Here is a 23,807-nt window from a genome sequence, read left to right as displayed (position 1 = left end):
ATTCTTGAATTCAAGATTGTTCAAGAACAACTTAGTTGTTCTTGAAGGGCTACACATCCTAATTTCAAAACTTAGTATAAATATAAATCTATAGTAATCAAAACAATGTGGAGTTGGCCTAAGGTCAGACATGTAGACCAATGGAATAAAATAGCTCCGAAGTATACCCTTGCCAAGAAAAAAAGAAGCACATATATAGTCAAATGATCTTTGTGAAAACCATTCAATGAGAAGAGGAGAGCCTTTTCATTTCTTCCCCCTCTCTATTGAAGTAACAATGGTTGACAACTCTGTGTGTGATTTGAAGGATCTCAGATCTGTGTTGTCGTGCCACTCCAGCCATCAAAGTACCCATCGTCCTTTACCTCAACCACTTGGCCCCCTTCATCCTTTTCTCAGATATGATCCCAAAAACACAGGTGAAAAAGAAAAATATGTATACATTGTATTTCATCAAAATAGAAGTTTTCAATGTTGGGGCAGAGGTTTGGGATGAGGGGGAATTAAAAACTTCTGTTCATTAAAGGACACAGTGTGACAACCTACACAGGATGGGAGAAAATATATCTGAAAAGGGATTAATAACCTAGAAAAAATTTTGAGATAAAATGTTCAGTTTAGGAGAAAAGGACCCCTGTATTTTCCTATGTGATCTGTAAGTGGTAATTAAAAAACACATCTGTAATTAAATCCCAGTAAACTGCATAATATGAAAATAATTACAGATAATTCATCATACATATTTTGACAACATTTATGAGGGCTGGTATCATGCAGGCAACTTTTCTCACCAGTGTTCTCTTTTTCTCTTTAGGATTCCACCAGTATTGTTGCTGCCCTTCTGATAGACTTCAAAAGCTCATTACTTCCCCACCTCCCGGTTCAGTTCCATGGATCAAGCAATTATCTGATGATTGCTCTTTTCCCTAAATCAAAGATATACCAAGCATTTTACACAGAGGTAATACCAATCATTTTTTAATAAAATAATGACTTTTTCCCCCTAACAATTTAAATGGTAAATGTCTTAGGGCTACTAGTGAGGTGATGAAGAGTTGGGAAGGATGATGAGGGAAACTGCTTCGAATCCCTTTGGGTACTAGAATGGTACACTTGCGTTCCAGGTTGAGAGCCTAAAGCAACTGAACAAAAGGACTTTTAGTTTCTAGGAAAAATCAGCTTTGTTCCCTTTAAATCCTAATTAGACTCATTTTCCTTTTAGCTCCTTTTTGAATTTGTTGGTCCCTACCTACTGGTTCAGAGCCCTGTCCCCCACCCAGCTTTCCCTCAGAGTTCATAGCCCCTGCCTTCTGAATGGTCTTGTCCGGCAGGTTGCGTGCACATGACAGGCACTCAGCATAGACTGCATGTGTGAGGTCCCGTACCAAAAATTATGTGATTCACTTTGAGACCAAACACTGGTCAAAGTCAAACACATGCCTACCCCCATAACTAGTAGAAATACTCGGAGTGGTGTAACAGTGTCTTGCCGTCAAAATAAATTTACAGAACATGGGGAAGACAAGCTGGCTGTGGCTGCAGAGTGGCATCTGAGGCCAGTCTGTGTGTATCTTACAGCCCACTAGTCCTGCCCACCTCCTTGTGCTTGTCCATTTGTTAAGGGGAAGGATGTCCTAAAGGAACTCTGCAGAGTTTTGTGGACTTCACCCCCAACTCCAGCTTTCTGGACTCTACCCCCTACTCCAGTGATGGGAAACTACAACTCCCAGCAGTACCAGGGAAAGAATTGCGAGGACTCAAGGGTGGAGCTAAGCAGGCATTCTGGGGCTTTGGGGGATAAATAGGGAGCCATTTTGCTAAGGCGTTCTCTCACTTGGGAAACGGCTCTCGCGACCAGGACAGAGTGATTGGGGCTCTCAGTTTGTTACCAGAGCTCCAAAGTCAAAGGAGCCAGTAAGATATTCCAGTTACTTTGTATCCCCTCTTTCCCTGGGTTGCTTCCTTTTCTTTTCCCCTTTTGTAAATAAACCCATTATTGACCTTTTTGTGTGTGCCTGCGGTACAACTGAATTTTAAGCCCACATGTGAGGCCCCACAGATAGGCAGCCCAGTTCACACTGGGATGCCCTGCAACACTTTCAGACCAGGGACCTAGAGACAGCCGTTAGATTCTCTTCTCCTTTACACAGGAGTGCTTGGGTCACTTCTGCTGGCCCCGTTACTTGGGAAGAGCATTCCCCACTGCCAGAACAGTGTCACTGGACACTTTCCTCTATGCCTCCTAGCCTCTAAAGGAGCAGAATCCCTGGGAGAGAAACTCAAAGAGATTCTGGTTTTGAAAAATACAGAACAGAATTGCTTCAGGCATCTATTTTTGAAGCAAACTTATTTGTTGTGATGGTTTTTCTCAGTACTGACAGTCTAGATTTTCAACAACCATCAAATCCCCATGTGGATTCCATATCCTGTTGTTGGGTTTAAATGTTCTTTGCTCAAATTCTGTTTTGTTTAGGTCTTCTCCCCTTGGCAACAGCCGGCCAACTCAGTGCTCTCTTTAAAAGTGATCCAGGAAGATGGATTATCTGTAGAACAAAAGAGACTGTAAGTGACTGCCTTCAGTGTTTGTGCTTGCTTCCCTGAGCTGTGTGTGTGTGCTCTCTGCAGGGTGGCTTCTTATGTAATAACAAGGGATCTTGGCTTCTGAAAGGGCCGACCCATCACTTCAGTGCTGCCAACTTGCAGGTAGTCAGTGACCTTGGAGAAATAGAAGTCAAAAGACATAAAACCCACCAAGAGTCAGAAATGCCTCTGTTACCAACGTTTCAGGCCAGACTTCCTGTCAGCCGTCATGCAGTACCACTATGTTTTGTTTAAGTCAGCGAATGCTTGTTTTGAAATCATTGACTATGTCACAGGATTCTGGCTTGAAAGCCTCAGAATGAGTTAAGGCATGTGTGTACTGTAGGGAGATAGAGTTCTGATCTGTAACTTTTGGTACTGCAGACACTCGAGTGCACAGAAGCTCTTCACTGTCCTCAGTTATTCCTCTGGGGAGAAATGGAGTCCTCTGAAGCTGCTCTCAGCCAAACTCCCAGAACTGGACTGGTGAGCTGTGGTTTTTGGTTAATGGATGTTTGATGGTCTAGTTTTTACAATGTCCCATACCTTGGTGTTCTTCCTTTCTAAGTTTTTTTTTTTTTTTTTTCATAGCTTTTAGGGATCATTGTAAAGGTAGTAGTGACACATGATGTACACCTTTATTCCCTACAGCGAATCTCTCTAAGGTTTATTTTCCAGCAGTTAAATAAGTTTTCATGTGAATGGGCACATTCAGGTGAGCTAGTGATGGTAACATAATAGCATTGTTATTGTTTTTCTAGGTTTCTCCAGCATTTTGCCATCAGCAGCATTAGTCAGGAGCCTGTGATGAGGGCCCATCTTCCTGTCCTGCTGCAGCAAGCTGAAATCAAACCTGCTCACAGAGGAGAAAATGACAAGGTAGGGGAACCCATGAAATATGCTGGGAATTCACAAGCAGATAATCCTGATTCCCTGCCCTTGGATCTTTGGTGTCAGTTAACAAAGGTTATTCAGGCAGAGTCCCTTTTATAAGACTCTCCACCTCCTTGGATACTGATGTAATAATATACATGAAACCTGCTTTATACGATGACTGTGTACAGGTGTCTGCATTAACCCTGGCCAAGCCGGAGTTGATGAAACCTTGGCATCTTGCTGTTCCCACCCCCTTGCTTCTTCGAACTCTTACTTAGTACTCTTATGTCATTGGCTGTTTCTGGTTGTGACAAGGACTTTACCCGGCAGTGGATGACACACTGAGCTTATGAAGGAAAGGGCCTCATTAGTAAGGACTTGCTGGCATCTCTAGGGTAAGATGATACTTTATAAACACTGTCTTCCCAAGAGTGGATTTTAATCCTCTTTCCTCCTCTTGACCCCTCCCATTTCTTTGGAACTGTATGTTGTAATATACTCAAAGAAGTCATTTATTACCAAGCAGATCTAGAAGACAGCTGCAAAAGAAAATAAAAGCACTAAGCAATTAGAAACATCATTTTCTCCTAAGGCAAGAGTTTAAAAGCCTGAAAACGATCATGTTATATTTTATTTAAAAGGTGCCATAGGACTCACCTTAAACTAAGAAAGTAACTGACTGTAAGCAAGCATGCTGTGCTGAAAAGTAGGAACCAAGATGAGAGAATTTGGATAGGGGATCAAAGAAAAAGTCAGCCAGAAACAGAGAACCTAATCCAGGAGTCACTTGTTTTAACCTCTTACACAGTGCTGCCTCTCAGCTGGATCGCAAAGCCATGTCACTTTTCTTCCTTGTAGGTAATTATCAGCATTGTAACCGGCCTCCCAGGTTGTCATGCTAGTGAACTCTGTGCTTTTCTGGTCACTCTGCATAAAGAATATGGCAGGTTAGTATAGCTGCTACCCTGGCTTTGGGGAAAGAGATTCTGTTATTGGACCTGCCTGGGTACTGGAAAACCTTCAACATGTACTAACTTTGGTGTGCCTGGTTTACACAGTAGACACCCATCTATGCATTCATTCAACACATTTGTTCTGTGCCCTTCTTGTGTGCCTGGCACTATTCTAAGTGTGGGGGAATACATCAGTGAACAAACCAGACAGAAAAATCTGAGGGTGCTTACATGCTAGTTTGGAAAAACAATTGACCTAATAATGAAGAAATGGAAGATAATGGAGAAAATAAATGAGAGGATAGCAAGAGTGCTAGGTTGGGGAAAGTATTCCAGTTTAAACTGGGTGTTCAGAGAAGACTTCACTGAGAAAATGACTTGAGCAAAGGCCTGAGAGAATTTGGAGAATGAACCCTCTGGATGTCTAGGAAAGAACCTTGTGGCAGCAAAACCAGGACAGAGAGCTGGGAGTGGGCCTACTTAGCAAGGCAATTCAGGACAATGGTTAAAAGAACTTAGGAGCTGGCCCTCTCTGGTGGCACAGCAGGTTAAGGTACAGCGCTGCAAGCCAATCACAGCCACTTCAGTGCAAGGTTGATCCTGGCCCTGGAGGTGACCACATGGAGTGGCAGACCTCTCCTGACGCATCGCAGTTCCCCTCAGCAGTGTACTTCTAGTCTGCCTGTTCTGCTCCCCACTCTGTCTCTAATGAATCCTCTCACCATGACCACCCCTGCACCCTAGGTCTGTATGCATAAATAAATAAATCTTTTTTTTTTAATTGCTATTAAAAAAAGAACTTAGGAGCTGGTGACTGTGTCATAATCCTCTCCTGACCACAAGGGAACTGCAGAAGTTCAGGTGCACCTGGGCCATGTTGGCTCAGGTGCACCTGGGGTAATTACTGGCTCACTTACACCTGGATGGTGGACTGTTCAATAATTCTTGCATTTACTATCCAGGTAGTCTCAAAGTGACACATCCTGCAGGAGGTCATAGAGGAATTAAGAATGTGGAAATTGCCTCAAGTAGGGTAGGAGATTGGGGGTTGGGCAGATGAATTTTGGAAAGATACTGGGAACCTCCTGTATTACAAACTAAATAGGTAACTGGTTCCTCTCCCATTTCCATTGCTGCTATTCTATAAACAGGCTGAACCCTTCACCCTGCCCATTTCTGATTATTAGAACAGGTTTGCCTTGTGCCAAATTGAAACAGTTTTATTGAATGGTGCCTCAGAAAGTGACAGCCTGGTCAGGAGTTGCTCTCATGCTCACATCTAGTGGCAAGACCCTGTCAAAAGCTCCAGTAGCCCTGGTTTCATGATAAGGCCTTCCAACCAACCAGTGCTGGGATTGCTTTCTCCTCTACGGGATCACTAAACAGAATGTCTTTGGGAACACTGGTCAAAAGTGAATCCACTGGCTGAGCCTACAGAGCAAGCCATTAGGGTGGACCCTAAGCTGAAATTACGCTTGCTATTTCCAGGTGGATGGTGTACCGACAAATCATGGACAGTTCCGAGTGTTTTCGTGTTGCCCACTTCCAGAGATACCTTTCTAATGCTCTGGAGGCCCAACAGAACCGGTCTGCCCGCCAATCAGTCTACATCCGAAAGAAGACCAGACTGCTGGTGATATTACAAGGGTGAGCACAGGAAGTTTTCTTGGGACAGGGAGTAGGATGAAGACCTTGGTGTTGTTATTATTTCTTACTCTTATTTCATGTGTGGCTAATCTGGGGCACAGAAAAAAACTCCACATATGCATGAGCGGTGTCTGTGCTGCACAGATAGACTTTAAATGAGCAAAGATTCCTGTTGCCTTCCTGTGGTGTAACTTGCACACAGATTTTTAGTTTGTCTTCAACATCATGACATCTCTGAGGTGGTTAGGGAGGTGGTTTTCTAGACAAGCCTCATTTACAAGTCCCCATAACAATAGAGTCCCCCAAAACTTTTCCTTTAACATGTAGGTAAGGGTTCTTTATCTGTTTGCATCTCCTATGGAGTTGCAGCTCCAGCCCCACACTGCAATCTCTAACCCCAGGGTAGCTGGCCCAGGAAGGCTTCCTGGGCCCCTCAGTGAGGAGTGTGATTAGTTCAGTTGGGCAAGAAGCTCCCTATGAAGTTTGACAGAATGTGTAACACACTGCCTCAGGGACTCTGGCTGCAAGCAACTTTCCTTGACCTATTCTAAGGGCTTCCAAGGAGGAAGGCCCATCACCACCCAAGTCCACAGGAGAACATGCCTGGGTTATGCTTTTTACTGGTGTCATTATGCTTGGTGATAAAGAAGCTTTTGGCATTTTCACAAAGTGCTTTCGTGTTATGCTACATTATTTGTGCTAGTAATAGTGAGTATTTTCAATTGCTAATTGTTTCCAGTAAAGAATAGGTCCAGCTCCAAAGTTCTGTTGGGTGATGGTGAGCATTGGAGGAGACCAGCCAGTGGTCCTAAGGCAGGAGGGAGACAGATGTGTATACACTCCACCAGGCCTCATGCTTCAGATCTTTTCTCACACCTGTCAAGGACTTCTCTTTTGTCAACCATATTGTCCTACTTGTAGACTGAGGCCAGGAAGCCTCAAAGAAAGCCTGGGCTTGGAGTCACTTGTTTTTTGTTTTTTTTTTTTGGTTGTTTGTTTGTTTGTTTTTTTCCTGATTTTCCATCACTTCTACTGGTCAGAGGAAAGGAATGGATTGGCCCAATGCCATCATTTGCTGCCCTTTGCCAGAGTTGAGAATCATCCGAGATGTGGACCTGGAGTCAAAACTGGCACCTTGACATTGTACAGCTGAGGTTGTTTCCACCTCACCTCATTTCACAAGCATTGATGACTCCTGTCTCTGAGTCTCCATATCAGGAGAAGTTTTGGCCTTCCGGGTTGCTCTGGACCACCACTGCAGTGTGTGGTTCACCCACACTTGAGGTCTCAGATCAAACCTCTGTCCACTTGCAGCCTTTGTATGCCAGGGACCTCCAATCAATTTCCGGAATGATTCAAGTCAATATAAGCTAAATCCTGCGACTTGCTAAAATATCATTCTATGCCGGGCCCCGTTCCTCGCAGCTGAGCAGGAACACATACCCTCCTTTGCAGCGTGTCCATCTCCTGGGCTGCCCTTCGGAGCCCAGTGTTGAGGTTTCTGGTGAAAGGAGACAGCTGAAGCTTCTCAAGTTGCCGACGTTATACTCTGAATGAGAGTTTTATCTTCATCTATAGGTGTCTTTGAGGTGTCTTTGAGGGGAAGCCTAGAGTGTTCTTGTGCCCCGGAAGGAATGGGTCCCTTTATGATTTTCCGCAGCAGGAAGGGTAATGGTGAGGCCCTTGGAAATCCAGTGGGGCTAATAGTTGTTTTAAAAGTGAGTTAGTATGTTTTGAAATTATAAAATTTTAGAAACAAAGGGCAAATTAGTGACTTCCAGGAGTAAAGGTTAGGGGTGGTGATGCAGGCAAGAGGTAGGTGTAGATATAAAAGTGCAGCGTGAGGAATCCTTGTGGTATTGGAACTGTTCGGTGCTTGACTGTGGTGGTGGAGGTGAGAAGCTACACAGGGCCTCGTACATACACATACACAAGTAAAACTTGAGGAATCTGAATTTTTTTTCAATTTATTTTAAGGAATTTGAGGGGCTATGTTTGCTTATACTCTGGAATGTTATAAACTCATTCTTTAATTTATCTACATTTAAAATAAAGTATCTCTCAAAACAAGAATTGAATTAATGTGAAACAGGTGGCCAAATTTTAGGCTTAAATTGCAAACATAACACAGAGCCCAAAGAACTCTTGAATGGATTATCTGTTGTTTTAGAGGAAAGGAAGTTAGAGTCTTGCTGTGTTTTTGTTTTGTTATTATTTTTAATAGAGAATGCTGACAAGAAAGAAACAAACATGAAGAGCCAGGTTTTTGCCTTCATCATGCACCTAGGACATTTTAGCTAAAGTGACCTGGTTCCGGCTCTGACTGACTGCTGGAGTCACGGCTTCCTTCTGCAACCTCTTTCTGTCTGGAGGTCACACTCACAATGATTGTTAAGACAGATTAAGGAGAGTGGGAGAAGCTAACTGGGGCCCCCTTAACAAGTAAATTGAATGTCCAAGGGCCTCCACTGCAAAGCCCAGAGATGTCACCTAGATGCATTGGCCTCACAAAGGAGCCTGGGGCCTACTTTTCACTCTAATCTTTTCCCATTAAAATTAATGATGATTAGGGGCCTCCCTGGTGGTACAGTGGGTAAGGACACAGCACTGCAAGCTGGTCGCTGCAGCTTCCGTGCAGGTTCAATACCTTGCCCCAGGGATGGTCCACATGGCCTGGCTGACGTCTCCCGACCCGCCTGTTGCTCCCCTCAGCAGTATACTTCTAGTCTGCCAGTTGTGCTCCCCTCTCTGTCTCTGGTGAATCCTCTCACCATTCCCTGCACCTCTGGCTTGTACCCCAGTTGTGTATGCATAAATAAATAAAGATTAATGGAATGCGCTAAAAACCTGGAACTGGCCCTCCCTGGTGACGCAGTGGGTTAAAGCACAGCACTGAGAATCTAAAGCCACTTCTGCATGAGTTCAATTCCCGCCTGCCCCGGAGGTGACCACATGGCATGGCAGACCTCTCCTGACCCGCCCGCTGCTCCCCTCAGCAGTGTACTTCGTCGATCTGCCTGTTCTGTTCCCCACTCTGTCTCTGGTGAAGCCTCTCACCGCCCCTGAGCCTCTGGCCTGTACCCCAGTTCTGTATGCACAAATAAATAAATCTTTAAAAAAAAAACAAAAAACCTGGAACTTCCCACTCTTTGTAGGAAATCCTACTATATTAAAATAAATTACCCAAATCTTCAGGATTGGTTTGTAAAGCTTTCAGCTCTTTTCTACCCCAAGCAATGAGCGTATCTACCACTCATATAAAACATGGAGGATAAAACACTTTTCTTAGAAGAGAGGAAAAGCCAATGCTGAGGAACAAGACTGGGACACTTAGTCATGAGAGTTAAGTCCATAAGATAGGACAACAAAGAGATGAGAAGCAGTTTGTGAACATCATCCCACTTACCAGGTGTATTGCTGTAAAGGCCTGGAAGTGAGTGTGGTACAGGAGCTCTTCTGGCATCCAGGTCCCCCTGGATACTGCTGAACCTTCAGATACTACAGAGCCAGTGGGATGAACGCCATGTGGTCATACATATTTTTGCCCAAGGGGGAAACCTTGGAAAGAAACAGGGAGCAGAAGATTCTGATTACCAGGCCCCTGAGGGGAGATCTTCAACCTCACACACCCTGCTCTCTGTAGAAGCACTACTGGTTGGCCAGGACTGAGGCAGACCTAGGGGTGAGCATTCTGCAATAAAGCCAAGTACTGTTTGACTGACGAGTTGCTTGTAGGAGCTCAGAAAATGGCTCAAATAAATTGTGCCTGTCCTCCAACCACCCCACTGGCTCCCAGAGGCCCAGGCTAAGACTCAGGTCCATTTATGAGCAAGGCTGCCCATCGAGCTTGCCTTCTTTCCAGAGAACTGGCCTTTTAATGGTAACTGGGTGAATCAGGACAATATTCTCCACAAGTAAAGCAGCCTCTCTTACAGTGGCCACAGGTCTGTGCAGGGTGATTGCTAGTTCACTCATCTACTCTTGTAGTTTTGAAGACTAATAGGCCTCAGAAATGCAGGAACACCGTGGACTGCAGGAATTCTAAATCACGAAGTGGAAGCTCTTTCTGCTCACTTATATCTCTGCAAACATCTTCTCCTTTTCCTAATAAACCTGTCCTTTCAAAAAAAAAACATGAAGTGGAGTGACCCTAAGGAATCCAATTGCATAGTTCCCCTTTTGTTTTTTTCTTCTACCATTCTTCACTCAGCCACTCGGTATCACTCTATTGCCATCCGACAGCCCCAATCAATAAACTAACCTTTTCCCTTCCCCCCCCAGCTACACAGATGTCATTGATGTTGTCCAGGCCCTGCAGACCCATCCAGACTCAAATGTCAAGTCCTTCTTCACCATTGGTGCCATCACAGTGTGTGTGGAGCCCCTAAGCTGCTACATGGAGCACAAGTGAGTACTTAGGACCATCTCTAGCTCATGCAGTTTGTTTAAGGGTAGAGAAAGCAATTTTCTCCTACCCATCACAAGCTGCATCTTTATATGTGTATGTCTTTTGGACTGCGTCAGTCCTCCTTCTATGTAACATGCTAGGGCCTCAGAAAGACCCCTTGGGATGGGCAGTTGCTCTACTTTGTGCCTTGAGAAGTTGCACATCTGGGTCAGTGAGACTTGAAATAGCTTCTCCCAGAAAGAAGGAATGGTAGCCTTTTATTTTCCTCTTGACTGCTGGAGACAAGGGATATCTGAGAGATACTTTTGCATGTGGATAAGCCACCTAAAAACCATCTTACCTCACTTATGAAATTCATTTTCATTACTGACATGCTTTTTTTTTTTTTTTTTTTACTTTGGAAGTGTAGTATAACAATAACAAAGGAAATTGGATGATAATTCACCCATAATCTTACTAACTCAATGTAATTATAATTTTTGTGAATTACTTTCTGATCTTTTTGTACAATTGTGGTGCAAATAATTTTACACACTTTTTCTTAGGTTGACACATAAACATTATGTAAGTTAGCATATTCTAGCATATTCTACTCTTGTCTCGTTTTATTTTTTAAATTTGTTTATTTATGCATACAAGAACTGGGGTACAGGCCAGAGGTGCAAGAGAGGATTCACCAGAAACAGTGGGGAGCAGAACAGGCCAATCTACTGAAATACACTGCTGAGGGGAGCAGCAGAAGAAACAGGAGAGGTCTGCTGCGCCATGTGGGTCACCTCCCTGGCCAGGGAACTTGTGCTGCAGTGGCTGCAGGTAGCTTCATAGTGTTGTGCTTAATCCCTGTGTTGCCAGGAAGGCCCTCAAGTTTTTATTTAAAGGTGAATTAATAATTAGAAGAGGTCTCATCTACAACTAGATATTGCCAGAGATACTACCATAAAGAAAAGTAGGGAAAGGCAGCAATTAGCAAACAACAAATGAAGATTTCACTTCAAAAATTGAAATTTGAAATGTTTAAACAGTCACAATTACATTTTTATTGGTTATATAATCATTATATGTATGGGAGGACTAATTGTCTTAACCATGTCCCCACTGTTACTGACATTTAATGACTCTAGCTCTTCCCTATTATAATGTTGTTGGAACCTCTTTATCCATATAGATTTCTCAAATTTCAGATAATTTCCTTAGAATAAATACTTGAAAGATATTATTAATTGCACAGTGGATTTATCATCCTTTATTCACATTTCCAACTTGCTTTTTGAATGTGCTTTTATAGTTTATACTGCCCCAGCAGAATCTGAAAGTATCTATTCATCATTAAAGCACCCTTCACTAAGGAAGTTTTAAGCATTTCATTGCCCTTTCATGGAGCTGTTTGACTTTTCACTGCGTTAGCCTGGTGGAGTTAACCCAGCTCTTTAATCATGTGGTCTTTCTGGCTAACTGATCTCTCCTTAGATCTTCATTTGAAAAACTCCCTTCTTGAGTCCCAAGTTGGTATCTTCAGACCTCTCATAGAAATTGCATTAGAGATTACTTCCCTATTCACCTTGATGATCCCAAGACATGTCTTCACCATCTCTCTCTTCTCTTCAGCTGTGACCTGGATTCTGCTTCTCCATAAAAAAGCCAAGGTGGTGTTTTTTTTTCCCTTCCGACACAAGTTAGGCAAGTGTAGTGAGTGCTGAATGTCACATTCCATCACATTTGACCTGTCTCATTGACTCTTACATGCCACTCTTTGTACTGTTCCGTCTATCAAATTTTTATTTAAAAGTGAATTAATAGTAAGAAGAGATTTCTTATATGATTAGGTATTACCACAAACTCTACCATAAAGAAAAATAGGGAAAGGCAGTAATTAGCAAACAACAGATGAAGGTTATACTTACAAAGAATTAGCCCAGACAAGTACTCTTCTATACTGTCAGAAAAATATGAAGGGAAGAGAAACTAACAGGGTAAGTAGGGAGAACTTAACAAGGAAGAAATAAAAAAGGTCTGGGGAACTGGGTAAGAGGGATCTCCTTGGGGTGATGAAATGTTCTAAAATTGAATTGCGGGATGGTTGACAACTCTGTAAATTTACTGAAAAAAAACCACTGAGCTGTATACTTAAAATGAGTAAGTTTTTTGATATGTGAGTTATACCTCAATAAAGCTGCTGAGTGGAATGGATGATGGGAATGAGTTTATTTAATAAAAGTAGGTAGAAATGAAAGCCCTAGGGAGAAAATAAAGATTATAGTAAAATCACTATGAAAATGAAAATCTCTGTCAAAGCCATGAGAAGTAATCACTGCTAATATTTAAGTCTGTGTCAGAGAGCTTCAAGCATGAGAAAATGACAAGATGAAGAGAAAATAGACAAAGAAATAAAAGCCATTAGAGACTAGAGGAATTATAGGATACTGATCTTCTGTTTGTACAGAAGCCATCTCTATGTTTAGGAAATATTAACTGCTGATGAAATAAATGTTGAAAACATAGGTGCCACCAACAAGTGAGGAATAACTTTTGTTTGTTTTTTAAAAAGATTTATTTGCTTATGCTTACAGAACTGGAATACAGGTCAGAGGTGTGGTGATTGAGAGGATTCACCAGAGACAGAGTGGGGAACAGCAGAGTGGGGAGCAGCAGGCAGGTCAGGAGAGATCTGCTGCACTATGTGGGTTCAACTCCCTGGCTGGGGATGGAACTCGTGCTGCAGTGGCTTCTGAGGGCTTCATAGTGCTGTTGTGCCACCAGGAAGAGCCCAGCTTTTCTTAAAGGAAATTTGAATTCATTAATTACAACAAATACTGTGAAAGAATTGAAGAAAATAATCTGTTTAAATATAAAAATAAGATTAAAATTGTGTGAATTATGCCTGGAATGTAAAACATAAGTAACAAAATCAGGCTTAAGTAATATAAATTGTGAGTACATTCTTATTTTTTCATATTGAGAGCTCAAAGTATCAGTAAATCACAATTACTGACATCTCAAATTATAGATATTATTGAGAAATTTTTAAATTTACCTCTAACTTCCAGAAAGCAGTTTACTAAAGTGACTTACTAGTGCTCCATTGATAAACTATTGATTAGCCCATGCACATAGGCTACAGGGCTGTTCTGTTGTTTGGAGGTTCATCTGGACTAGAGTAAGAGAATTATGCGACCTAGATCAAGAATCGAAGGTTATTTTTTACTAAGTTAAATTATGTCCTTCCCACTAAAACAATTAAATGGCCAGTATTAAACTCATGGGTTAAAAATAGAGAGAGAAAAATTCTTACATGGTCTACTGTGGGGAACTGGAGAGTTGAATCAGTTTCTCATCCTTTGAACCTGATCTTGGGCATGTGCCTTGCTTTAGCCAGTGGGACATCAAGAAGCATGAAAAAGCAAACAGAGATTTGAAAAGCATTTACACCTTGGGGCTTGCCCGCTCTTGCTTCTGGGATCTGAGACCACTGTCTGAAGAAGGCTAGACAAGGCTGTTAGAAAGGGGAGATCATGTGGAGAAAGAAGCCTCGCCACCTACTGTCTGAGCTGAGACCCCATCTAAGCCTGCAAGATCATCTTAGATTATCAGCCCCAGCTGAGCTACCCCAGGCCAAAATCACTGCCTACCAAAACAGGCAAAAAAATAAATCATCATTATTTTGAGCCACTTAGTTTATTACAAAGCAACAGGGTAGGGAAATTTATTCACTGTTGGCAAGAATGTAAAATGATACCATCTCTTCAGAGACACATTTGGTCATTCCACTACTAGAATTTTATTATACAATTATAATTGTACTAATGGGCAATGATAGTTAGAGGAGTATTTAAGGCAAAATTCTTAATTCCAAATAGTAGATCATATTCTAATATGTTTAAACGAAAAGGGATTTACTGAAGGACATTAAGAGCTTGCTGAGTCTCCAGAAGGCCCAGAGTCCCAGTATTGACTAAATAGTGAGGAGTAATACACAAACCTCCCATAAGGTGGGAAGGGGGTTATTTCCAGCACTTTCTTCACCAGAAAATGGGATCTGCTAACCATACATTCTCTCACTGTCCTTCCTCACTGCCACTTGGAGTCTTGTGGTCAGCTGGTTGGTAAAAGTTAAGTCAACATGCTTGAAATGCATGCATTTTTCTGCCTTTTAAAAGAGGAATCATCTTACTGAGTCTAGACCTATGGAAGATGTTCAGAAGGGCCTATCAAGTCTGAAGCATGGCAGATGTGATCTGCATAGCTCAAAAACAATACTGTTGACAATATCAAACAGAGCTAGAAATAAACAAAATGTGTATTAGTAAGAGACTGGTTAAGTTTAGAATATCCAGGCCTCCTGGTAGTGCAGGGATTAAAGCACAGCACTAAGAAGCTATCCTCAGCCACTGCAGCATGAGTTCAATTCTCAGTCAGGCAGGTGACCCCATATGGCGCAGCAGACCTCTCCTATCTTGCCTGCTGTTGCCCTCAGCAGTATATTTCAATAGATTTTCCTGTTCTGCTCCTAGCTCTGTCTCTGGTGAATCGTCTTACCCCCCTGCACATCTGGCCCACACCCCAGCTTTTGTATGTATATATAAATAAATCTTTTTAAAAATCCCCCTTTTGAATTCTCCTGCACTGCTGGTGGGAATGCAGACTAGTGCAACTATTATGGAAACTGTTTGGAGGTTCCTCAAACTGCTAAACATGGAGCTTCCCTACAACCCAGCAATCCCACTCCTAGGTATCTACCCAAAACACACAAAAACACTGATTCAAAAAGATACTGCACCCCCATGTTTATTGCTGCTTTATTCACAATTGGAAAGACATGGAAACAGTCTAAATGCCTAAAAGTGGATGACTGGATTAAAAAGATGTGGTACATAGACACAATGGAATATTACTCAGCAACCAAAAAAAAAAAAAAGCACATGCCTTTTGCAGCAACATGGATGGAGCTGGAAAGGACCATGCATAGTGAAATAAGCCAGAAAGAAAAGGAAAAATACTGGATGGTTTCTCTCATAGCAGGAATATAACGGAACAGGCGAGAAAATAATAATAATGATGAACAGCTATATAGCAGAGACATTTTGTGGGGGTGGAGTGGGGAATGGGATCAAAAACAGTAGGGGGAGGGAAATGCACTGAACTATGGTGATGGCACATGGGCGATTTGGTGATGGGAAGTCCACAGGGATTACAACTGAGATGGAAAAATGCTCAAAATGAGGTAAAAAAAAATATTGTATATGTTTTTTAAAATCCCCCTTTTAGTGTAGGCATTATTGCAATGGGAGTTGATGCTCCGAAAAGTTATTTTCCAAATGCTACACTGATTGCATGTATAGTTATGTAGGGTAGGAAGTGCCATGATAAAAGATGAATGCCACTTTACAAGAATTATAAGGAAGCAACAGATATTCCTGATTGGATTAGGGAAGAAAGCCAACACATGAATTTAAAAGACGGGGATATCAGAGATGCCAAGATAAGAGAAATTGCATTTTGTAATAGGAAATTCATATACGTGCAAGTCCATGTGTTTTGAATATTCTCTTTCCAGATGCTAAAGTCAGCAGCTTAATAACCCATCTCCATCAGAGATTTTATAACATGAGCATCCAACCTATGACTAGTTACGATGCCTTCAGGGGGAACTTCGCTCATCCTTGTCTGAGATGCCTCTGGTGTGAATTGTTGTATGTGGCAGGGTGCTATGAGAAAACAGCTGGGAAGGACCTTAAGGGCAGGTGCTCCAGCCACAGGCACTCAGTGGGGAGGAGGACACTTTCCAGAAATGTATCACGCACAGCAGGCCGTTCTGTGGACTAAGTGCGGAGAAGTCAATGAGTTCTGTTCTTGAGGGACTTTGGTGTGGTCGTCACTTCCCCTGACCCTGCTCTTGACTTTGTTCAGAGCACATAGTGGTTCCTCTTTGGACTCCTTCTGAAACCATGAGGGAGTAAGGCAAGAGAATCAGAGCCACAACCCAAAGTGGTTTTCATCCAGCCCACTCATCCACCAAATTTGATTCCAGATGATATGTGTCTGACTGTTTTCAGAAATCAAATAAAAAGATGGAGACTTGCTACCCTCAGAGAAATTGCAAGAGAGAAATTACCCCAGTGTTTTGATCAGTACTTATTCCTGCCAGCTAGCCCAACAATTTAGAAAGATGGTTTCAGCAAGTACCTCACTTGCGGTGGAAGAAAATACAGGAACTCTGGTACCAGAAAGACACAAGTCCCTGTATAAACCCCAGCACTTCCTAGCTTTGTGCAAGACTGAGAGCAAAGAAGCACTTAGCCTGCTAGCCACTGTAAGCCACCTCTTCTCAACTTGTAAGTACCTGGGGCACAGAATGGATGTGAGAACAGAACAAGATTGTAATGTGAACAGCTTACACAGTGCCCAGCTTACAATAGGAGCTCAGTAAGAGTCAGCTGTTGTCACTAGTGTTAGCTTTCTTCCCCAAGGAGAACGCAGTGTTTTAGGAACGCTGAAACATAGGCACCCACACTTAACTGCGTGATACAGTTTCCTGTGTTTTATCCACTGTTTGAGCTCATAAGGGAGCTAAGCTTCTAAGGAGCACCTAAAGGGTATGGCAGCTTTGGTACGGCAGGCCCCAGACAGGTAAGTGCAGTCCTCCTCATTTTCACTTAGAAGTTCCCCTTTATGATGAGGACAGAGCTGCTTTCAAAACAAACAAAGCTAGCTCTCTTTCTCCATTTCCTGTGGTCTGAAGAACTTGCCCTGCTCCACCACCCCCTCTTCAACATGCTACTGTGAGTTGACCAGATAGATGTCTCTACTGTTTCTGCAGAGCTCTGGCTCAGGGTTCTTTGCTGCAGAGCTCTGGAAACCTTCTGTATAGCCGTGGCTGTCCTCAGTGCACAGTGCTGCCTGCCGCTTGCCCCAGTCAGTCACCCTGTGTATCAGTGACATTTATGTTTTTGTGGGAAACAACTAATGACTAATTGGACAGTAATGGTTTCATAATGTTTCTTTTTCCTCCCTAGATTTCTCTTTCCCAAATGTCTTGACCAGTGTTCACAAGGTAAGCAATGTGCTTTACTTCCTGCTTGCATGCCTTTCAAATTCTGTTTAAATGTAATTTCTTGTTCATATGTACCATTCTGAAATCTAAAACAAAATTGGTTCAGGGGAAACTGACATCTTTCACTTTCATCATATTTGAAAAACAGATTTGTCTCTTAAAAATGATGAGTTTTCCCTGTTTGGAGGTTCCTCAAACTGCTAAACATGGAGCTTCTCTACAACCCAGCAATCCCACTCCTAGGTATCTACCCAAAACACACAAAAACACTGATTCAAAAGATACCTACACCCCCATGTTTATTGCTGCTTTATTCACAATTGGAAAGACATGGAAACAGCCCAGATGCCCAAAAGTGGATGACTGGATTAAAAAGATGTGGTACATATACACAATGGAATATTACTCAACAACCAAAAAAAAGAAACACATGTCTTTTGCAGAAACATGGATGGAGCTGGAAATGGTCATGCTTAGTGAAATAAGCCAGAAAGAAAAGGAAAACTACCAGATGGTTTCTCTCATAGCAGGAATATAACGGAACAGGCGAGAAAATAATGATAATGATGAACGGCTATATACCAGAGACATTTTGTGGGGGTGGAGTGGGGGATGGGATCAAAAACGGTGGGGGGAGGGAAGTGCACTGGACTATGGTGATGGCACAGGGGTGACTTGGTGATGGGAAACACACAGGGATTACAGCTGAGATGGAAAAAGGCACAAAATGATGTAAAAATAAATTATTATATTATTCATTAGAAAAAATGATCAGTTTTCCTATCAACACCCTTCTGATCTGGGCATAACCCTGTCTGAGAGATAGCAGTGGACTGAATAGCTATACCTAGCCCTGCACTGACAGGATCTCAGTGCATTTCTCTGTCCCAGCAGTACAGAGTAAGGCCCAGTAGGACCTTCTCCCTTAGCCCCCCCCCTCCTTTTTACACCTTGATAGCATTTGTAAAAATCCACCCATCCTCTGGGTTGTATTTACATTATCTTGCATTTTCCTACAGTCTGGCAACCCTTGGAAACAACACTTTTTAATCATATTAACTGTGGTGCCTCAAGACTCAGAATGAATCCTGAAGTTCCTGCAGTAGTGATAAAATGCTCATTGTTGTCAGAAGACCGAGGGTCTAGACCTCCTGAACAGCCCAGCAAATAGAAATCAGAAGAAAACAACTTGAGTGTCCCCTCACAGCTTTGCGCTGCTGGGTGCTACGCAGAGCAGGAGGCGCTGCAGCCAGAGAGAGGGGTTTGTGTTGGGCTGATCTGCCACCAAGTTCAAGTTCAGCTTTTCGACCCTGTTGCTTTCCTAACACTCCAGAAGCTGAGTGTATAGAGACTGGTCAGGTATACAACCCAGCTAGATTCAGGACATTTTAGGGAGGTTAAGTCAGTAGAATCTGGTAACAGACTAGATGTCAGGCATGAGTTAGAACTTATGGGTTTCTAGTTCCCAAAGACTGAAGAGGTTGGTTGTACGTATCCTTGGAATAGAAAGTAGAGAATACTCAACGAGAACTGTCTCCTCCTTTGTTTGGGAATCATGGTCAAAGTCAAAAGTACCGACTATAGTCAGTCTCTTGTCCCATAAGATTTTTACCACCCTCGGGTACCATGGCTCCTTGGCGCGTTCTCCACTGCTGCCCCTCCACTTTTTATTGTATGTGGGAAAAACACAAGATGGTTGGGTTACCCTGGTAAAGCGCCCTGAGGAAGTGATCTGTCTTTACTATCTATAAACCTGGATCAATATTTTAATAAGAGCAAAGTCCTTTTGGACCAAAAAAGACTGCATTCTCCTGGCACTTTCTAATTCATCATTCATAGCAACCTGTATCAGATTTGTGCTTATATAAAGGAAGGGATAGGATCATATGGAGGCAAATGACCTTGAGGCCACATTTGCTGTTTCCTGATTTCTGAGGGGTTTATAGGATAACAGTGCCTTGGTAAATATTTTTCCTTTGCATCTGGGCCCAGAAGTCAGTATGGATTGGTCTGACCTGGCTCACCATAGATATGGGCTGTCTGGGAAGGGGAGAAAGAAAAGGCAAGTATATCTTTTCTCCTTGGAGATTTGGTGGCTCTCTTGGAGGTGGGATCCACCACGAGTGGACCAACACTTCATGTCCCAGGGAGCCAATTGCCTTCCTTTGCTCCTGTTAATCAGACTTCTGGTTCATTGCTTTTACCACAGAGAGTTGTTTTTTTTTAATAAGATGTATTTATTTGTGCATACAGAACTGGGGTGCAGGCCAGAGGCTCAGGGGAGGTGAGAGGATTCACCACAGACAGAGTGGGGAGCAGAACAGGCAGATCAACAAAGTACACTGCTGAGGGGAGCAGCGGGCGGGTCAGGAGAGGTCTGCTGCGCCATGTGGGCCAGCTCCCTGATTGGGGAATCAAACTCAAGCTGAAGTGGCTTTTAGCTTCTCAGTGCTGTGCTTTAACCCGCTGTGCCACCAGGGAGGGCCACAACAGAGGATTATTTTACAAAGATAAAAGGACTATATTACAGCCCCAAGATGGTGTGTATTCTAGAAATCTCAGGATTAGGAAGTAATGTCAGTACCTAAAGAGCAAACAAGAATCATCATAGTGCTGGCTTGGAGGCAGACTAGAGATATTTTACTTCCTTGGTTGGCTTTTAGAAGCATCTATCAATAGACAAAAGTAGTGTTTTATATACACAAAAGTTTGTTTTCTCCTAGGCTGATGGAAGCCTTTAGCTTTGACTGGGGTGATTAGACTGATTTCAGGGATGTTTCTCCATTCTTGAGAATGGACCACCAACACCTGGCTGCTTGTTCACAGTCCAGGCTGGTGAACCATGGCCAAATGTGGATACCAACTCCTAACAGAATAAAACTGCAGGCCCAAGCAGGAGGAAACTCTGTTGTGGCCTTTTCACCCTGTGCTCCAGAAACTGTAGTACCTGCCTCAAAGATGGCATTTCCTCTTGGCAGGTGGCAGTTTGCATAGCTGGCCTAAGGAATGCTGGGGATAATCCTTTTGCTTATTTCCCTGTAATGCAAAGCCCCTTTTATCTGTCCTATTCCTGACCTAGAATTCCAGGCCCACAGAGTTTGTCTGCATGGTACTCAGGGGGTTTTGGACAGGTTGTCTGTCAGAAACTAAGACACCCCTCCCCCAGTCTTTTCCTCAGCAAGCCAGGCCCATACTTGTGACCTTGGGGTACACTGCTCAGGTTGGCACATTTGCACTAATCTGACTCTGCGGTGCCCAAGATGATAGTAAACAGAGTCTTAGAGCTCTCATAGGTCTCCACTTGGTCTTTCCTGGCTCCTCACTGCAAGATCTACCACTGTTCTTACTTTTCGCCCCTGGGGATTTCACGGACCTCTTGCAGGGTCCTGCTCCCATATCTGTCATCTCTGGAATGTGCTGAGTGTTTTAGAATCCTGATGCTTCCCCACTGTGCCACAGTCTGGGCCTGGACACCTAACCTTGCCTTGTACTCAGTTTCCAGAAGCCCCAGTCACTTCCGGTAGCTGCATCTAGGCATGGGGTTCTTGCATTAGGGTTTCCAGGGTGTCCTTCCTGCCTCTCTGGCAACCTCCCAGTTGGAATAGCAGCATGGGCACTGCTAGTAGCAGCTTTGTTAGAGGCTTCTCTGACCCTGCTGAGGATGTTCTGTCTTAATTTTAAAGCTTCTAAACAAAAAGGGCATGTGAGGAACCTTTTAAAAATAAACAAAATGCTAACATATTCTCCATTTGAGTTCCTTAGCCAAGTGCTGCAACCACAACTAAATCATACATAGAGATTTTGAGGATAGAGGTTTTGAGAGTGGGAGATGCCCTTAAGAAAACCTGCATCTATCTATTACTATACGCTTGTATGTGAATAGATGGAAGAAATATGCTCAAAACCTGGAAAAGAACTTGGTCTCAGGGTACCAAAGGAAACACAAAGAAACTTTACTGATTATCCTTTCATACCTTATGATTTTATACCAAAAATATGCATATGCTTATATATCTTAGAGGCCTTTTCAGATACCTGGTTGATGAATAGGATTTGCTCAGACTTGTAAGTGGGAAAAAAAAATTTGGCCTGTGGGGTACCCACAACTTACTCAGGCAACTGCTTGGGAGGTCAAGTTGCATGTATCTTTTATTACACTTGATTCAGTCATTTGTTTATACAGCAAATCTTTATCCAATGCCTGCTCTGAATCAGTCTTGGAGGATTAGGGAATTTTCTGGAAGAGGTGCTATTCAAATTATCCATACCCTAGGAAGGAGTTGCTCAAACAAGAAAGAACGAAAGGGTGGTTCCAGGCAGAAGAACAGCAAAGTGAAAGCCTGATGGTCACCAGAACACACCACGGCACTGAGGAAGTGCAGCACGGCAGATGTCCAGGCGGGCCAAGAAGTCTGGACATAGACAGCTTTTGTATTTAATGATTTATCATTTACTGTTAATATTTTTAAAGAGTCCTTATGAAGATATGCTGAAATATTTTGAATGGGCTAAAATTCACCCAGTGTCAGAGGAGAGGAAAGTGAAAAACAGAGTGTGGTATGAAAGGAATATAGTTAGCCAGGTGTTGGTAATCGTGAAGCTAGATGATGGGCACATAGAAGTTCATACAATACTTTACCTACTTTGGGATGTGATTGAAATTTTCAGTATTAAGCAGTGAATAGAAGAGGTTGAAAAACAAAAGTACAAATGATTTCAGAGCAGAAGTGGTATATATGATATGATCATAACTGAAAATAGGAATGGGAGTATGGGAGAAGCATTGTAGTTAATGCTTATTCCCAGGTTCTCTATAGTATAATGGCTTTTACTTCTATGTGTTCATGAAAAGGTTAGGAGTGATTATGGCCAGCTCTATACCTCTCATTACATGGGCCCCTCTTCCTTAATCTCTGTGTCAATATCTTTGTGAGGCCTTACTTGGAATTGTGGGTCTGTATGTGTGATTCTTCTGTGGCTGTGCACTCTTTGAGACTCTATTAGATAGTAACTAACATAAGGTGCTTAGTAAATGTCTGTGCTTTGAGTTGATGAGGGTCAGTTGCATGACAGATTAAGTTAAATACAGGGGATGTGGACAGGGGCCTTTATTGAAGAAACTCCAGTGTCCGCCAGAATGCAGAATTAAGGAAGATAGAGGAGTTCCAGAAATGTAGCAATTGAAAATTTGAGACTTAATTACCCCAAATGATGGTAATGACAGAACGGGGAGCAGAATGATGGCTGTGAGGGTAAGAGTTGTCTGCACAGGGGTCATACTGGATGGAAAGGATGATCAGGGAGGGAGCAAGAGCCAGTGTGTTTGTGTGCGTCCTCAGCCCCCGTCAGGACCCTGAAGGCTGAACCATTCATTCTGCTCATTCCCCAGGCCTAGTGAGTAACGTGGTCTTCACCAGTCACACCACGGAGCAGAGGCACCCACTCCTTGTCCAGCTGCAGAGCCTCATCAGGGCGGCGAATCCCACTGCAGCTTTCATTCTTGCAGAAAATGGGATTGTCACCAGGTAAACCTACCAAGGTCACGTTACTCCTCAAGTCCAACCATTTTCTCAGATATAACACTCAGGCTATGGCCCACAGGCTCTTTCCACTTTGTCTAAAACCTGAGTGGTTTTTGAAGTGCTTTTGATGCTATATGAAAAATCACCAGGAGGACCCCAGGTGTCAGTATCCCTTACTGTTTTAGGATAAAGAAAATAAAGATTGCAAATAGAACGTGCAGTCTTTGATTGGCTTCTGTACTCCTCCCCCAAAAAAGGGAGGAAACTAAAAAATGGGTGTATATTCGGTCAAACCTCTCCAGTATTACTGTGTGCAGGAATCTCTAAGAGGCCTTATTAAAATGTGGCACTGGATCTGCAGTGGAGCCCGTGAGTCTTCGTTTCTGGCCGGCTCCTAGGTGACGCCAGTACTGCTAGCACACAGAATGCAGTTCTTTGGATGTGGCAGTGGTATTGTGGTTCTGTGAGAGGATGTCCTTGTTCTTAGCAAGTGCACTAAAACGGGTCTCCCTGGTGGCCTAGGGGTAAAGTCTCAGTGCTGTCATCACTGTGGCCTGGGTTCTATCCCTAACCAGGGAGCTGACCCACATGGCACAGCAGACCCCTCCTGTCTCGCCTACTGCTCCCCTCAGCAGTGTATTTCAGTAAATCCGCCTGTTCTGCTCCCCACTCTGTGGTGAATCCTCTTTCCTACCATACTTCTGGCCTACACCCCATTTCTTCTACTAAGTAAATATTCTCTTTAAGATTTATTTATTTATGTATATAAGAAC

At 43.0% G+C, this 23,807-nt stretch overlaps 1 protein-coding gene across 1 annotated transcript in view; it reads left to right on the top strand.

Moving 5' to 3' along the window:
- Window positions 1-23,807, top strand: part of LOC101637162 (chromosome unknown open reading frame, human C20orf194) — a 97,809-nt gene that overhangs the window by 61,805 nt on the left and 12,197 nt on the right. Inside the window, exons 22-30 of the mRNA XM_012728271.1 lie at window positions 815-961; window positions 2,474-2,562; window positions 2,965-3,066; window positions 3,342-3,459; window positions 4,315-4,403; window positions 5,898-6,056; window positions 10,338-10,463; window positions 17,475-17,512; window positions 22,902-23,037. Coding sequence (XP_012583725.1) covers window positions 815-961; window positions 2,474-2,562; window positions 2,965-3,066; window positions 3,342-3,459; window positions 4,315-4,403; window positions 5,898-6,056; window positions 10,338-10,463; window positions 17,475-17,512; window positions 22,902-23,037 — 1,004 coding nt within the window. The remainder of the gene's footprint in view (window positions 1-814; window positions 962-2,473; window positions 2,563-2,964; window positions 3,067-3,341; window positions 3,460-4,314; window positions 4,404-5,897; window positions 6,057-10,337; window positions 10,464-17,474; window positions 17,513-22,901; window positions 23,038-23,807) is intronic.

This window comes from Condylura cristata, unplaced genomic scaffold (genome assembly GCF_000260355.1).
Source record: "Condylura cristata isolate star-nosed mole 26May11 unplaced genomic scaffold, ConCri1.0 scaffold00022, whole genome shotgun sequence".
NCBI classification, from domain to species: domain Eukaryota; kingdom Metazoa; phylum Chordata; class Mammalia; order Eulipotyphla; family Talpidae; genus Condylura; species Condylura cristata.
Note: the sequence above shows the minus strand (reverse complement) of the source record. Positions and strands in the feature narration are given on the sequence as shown.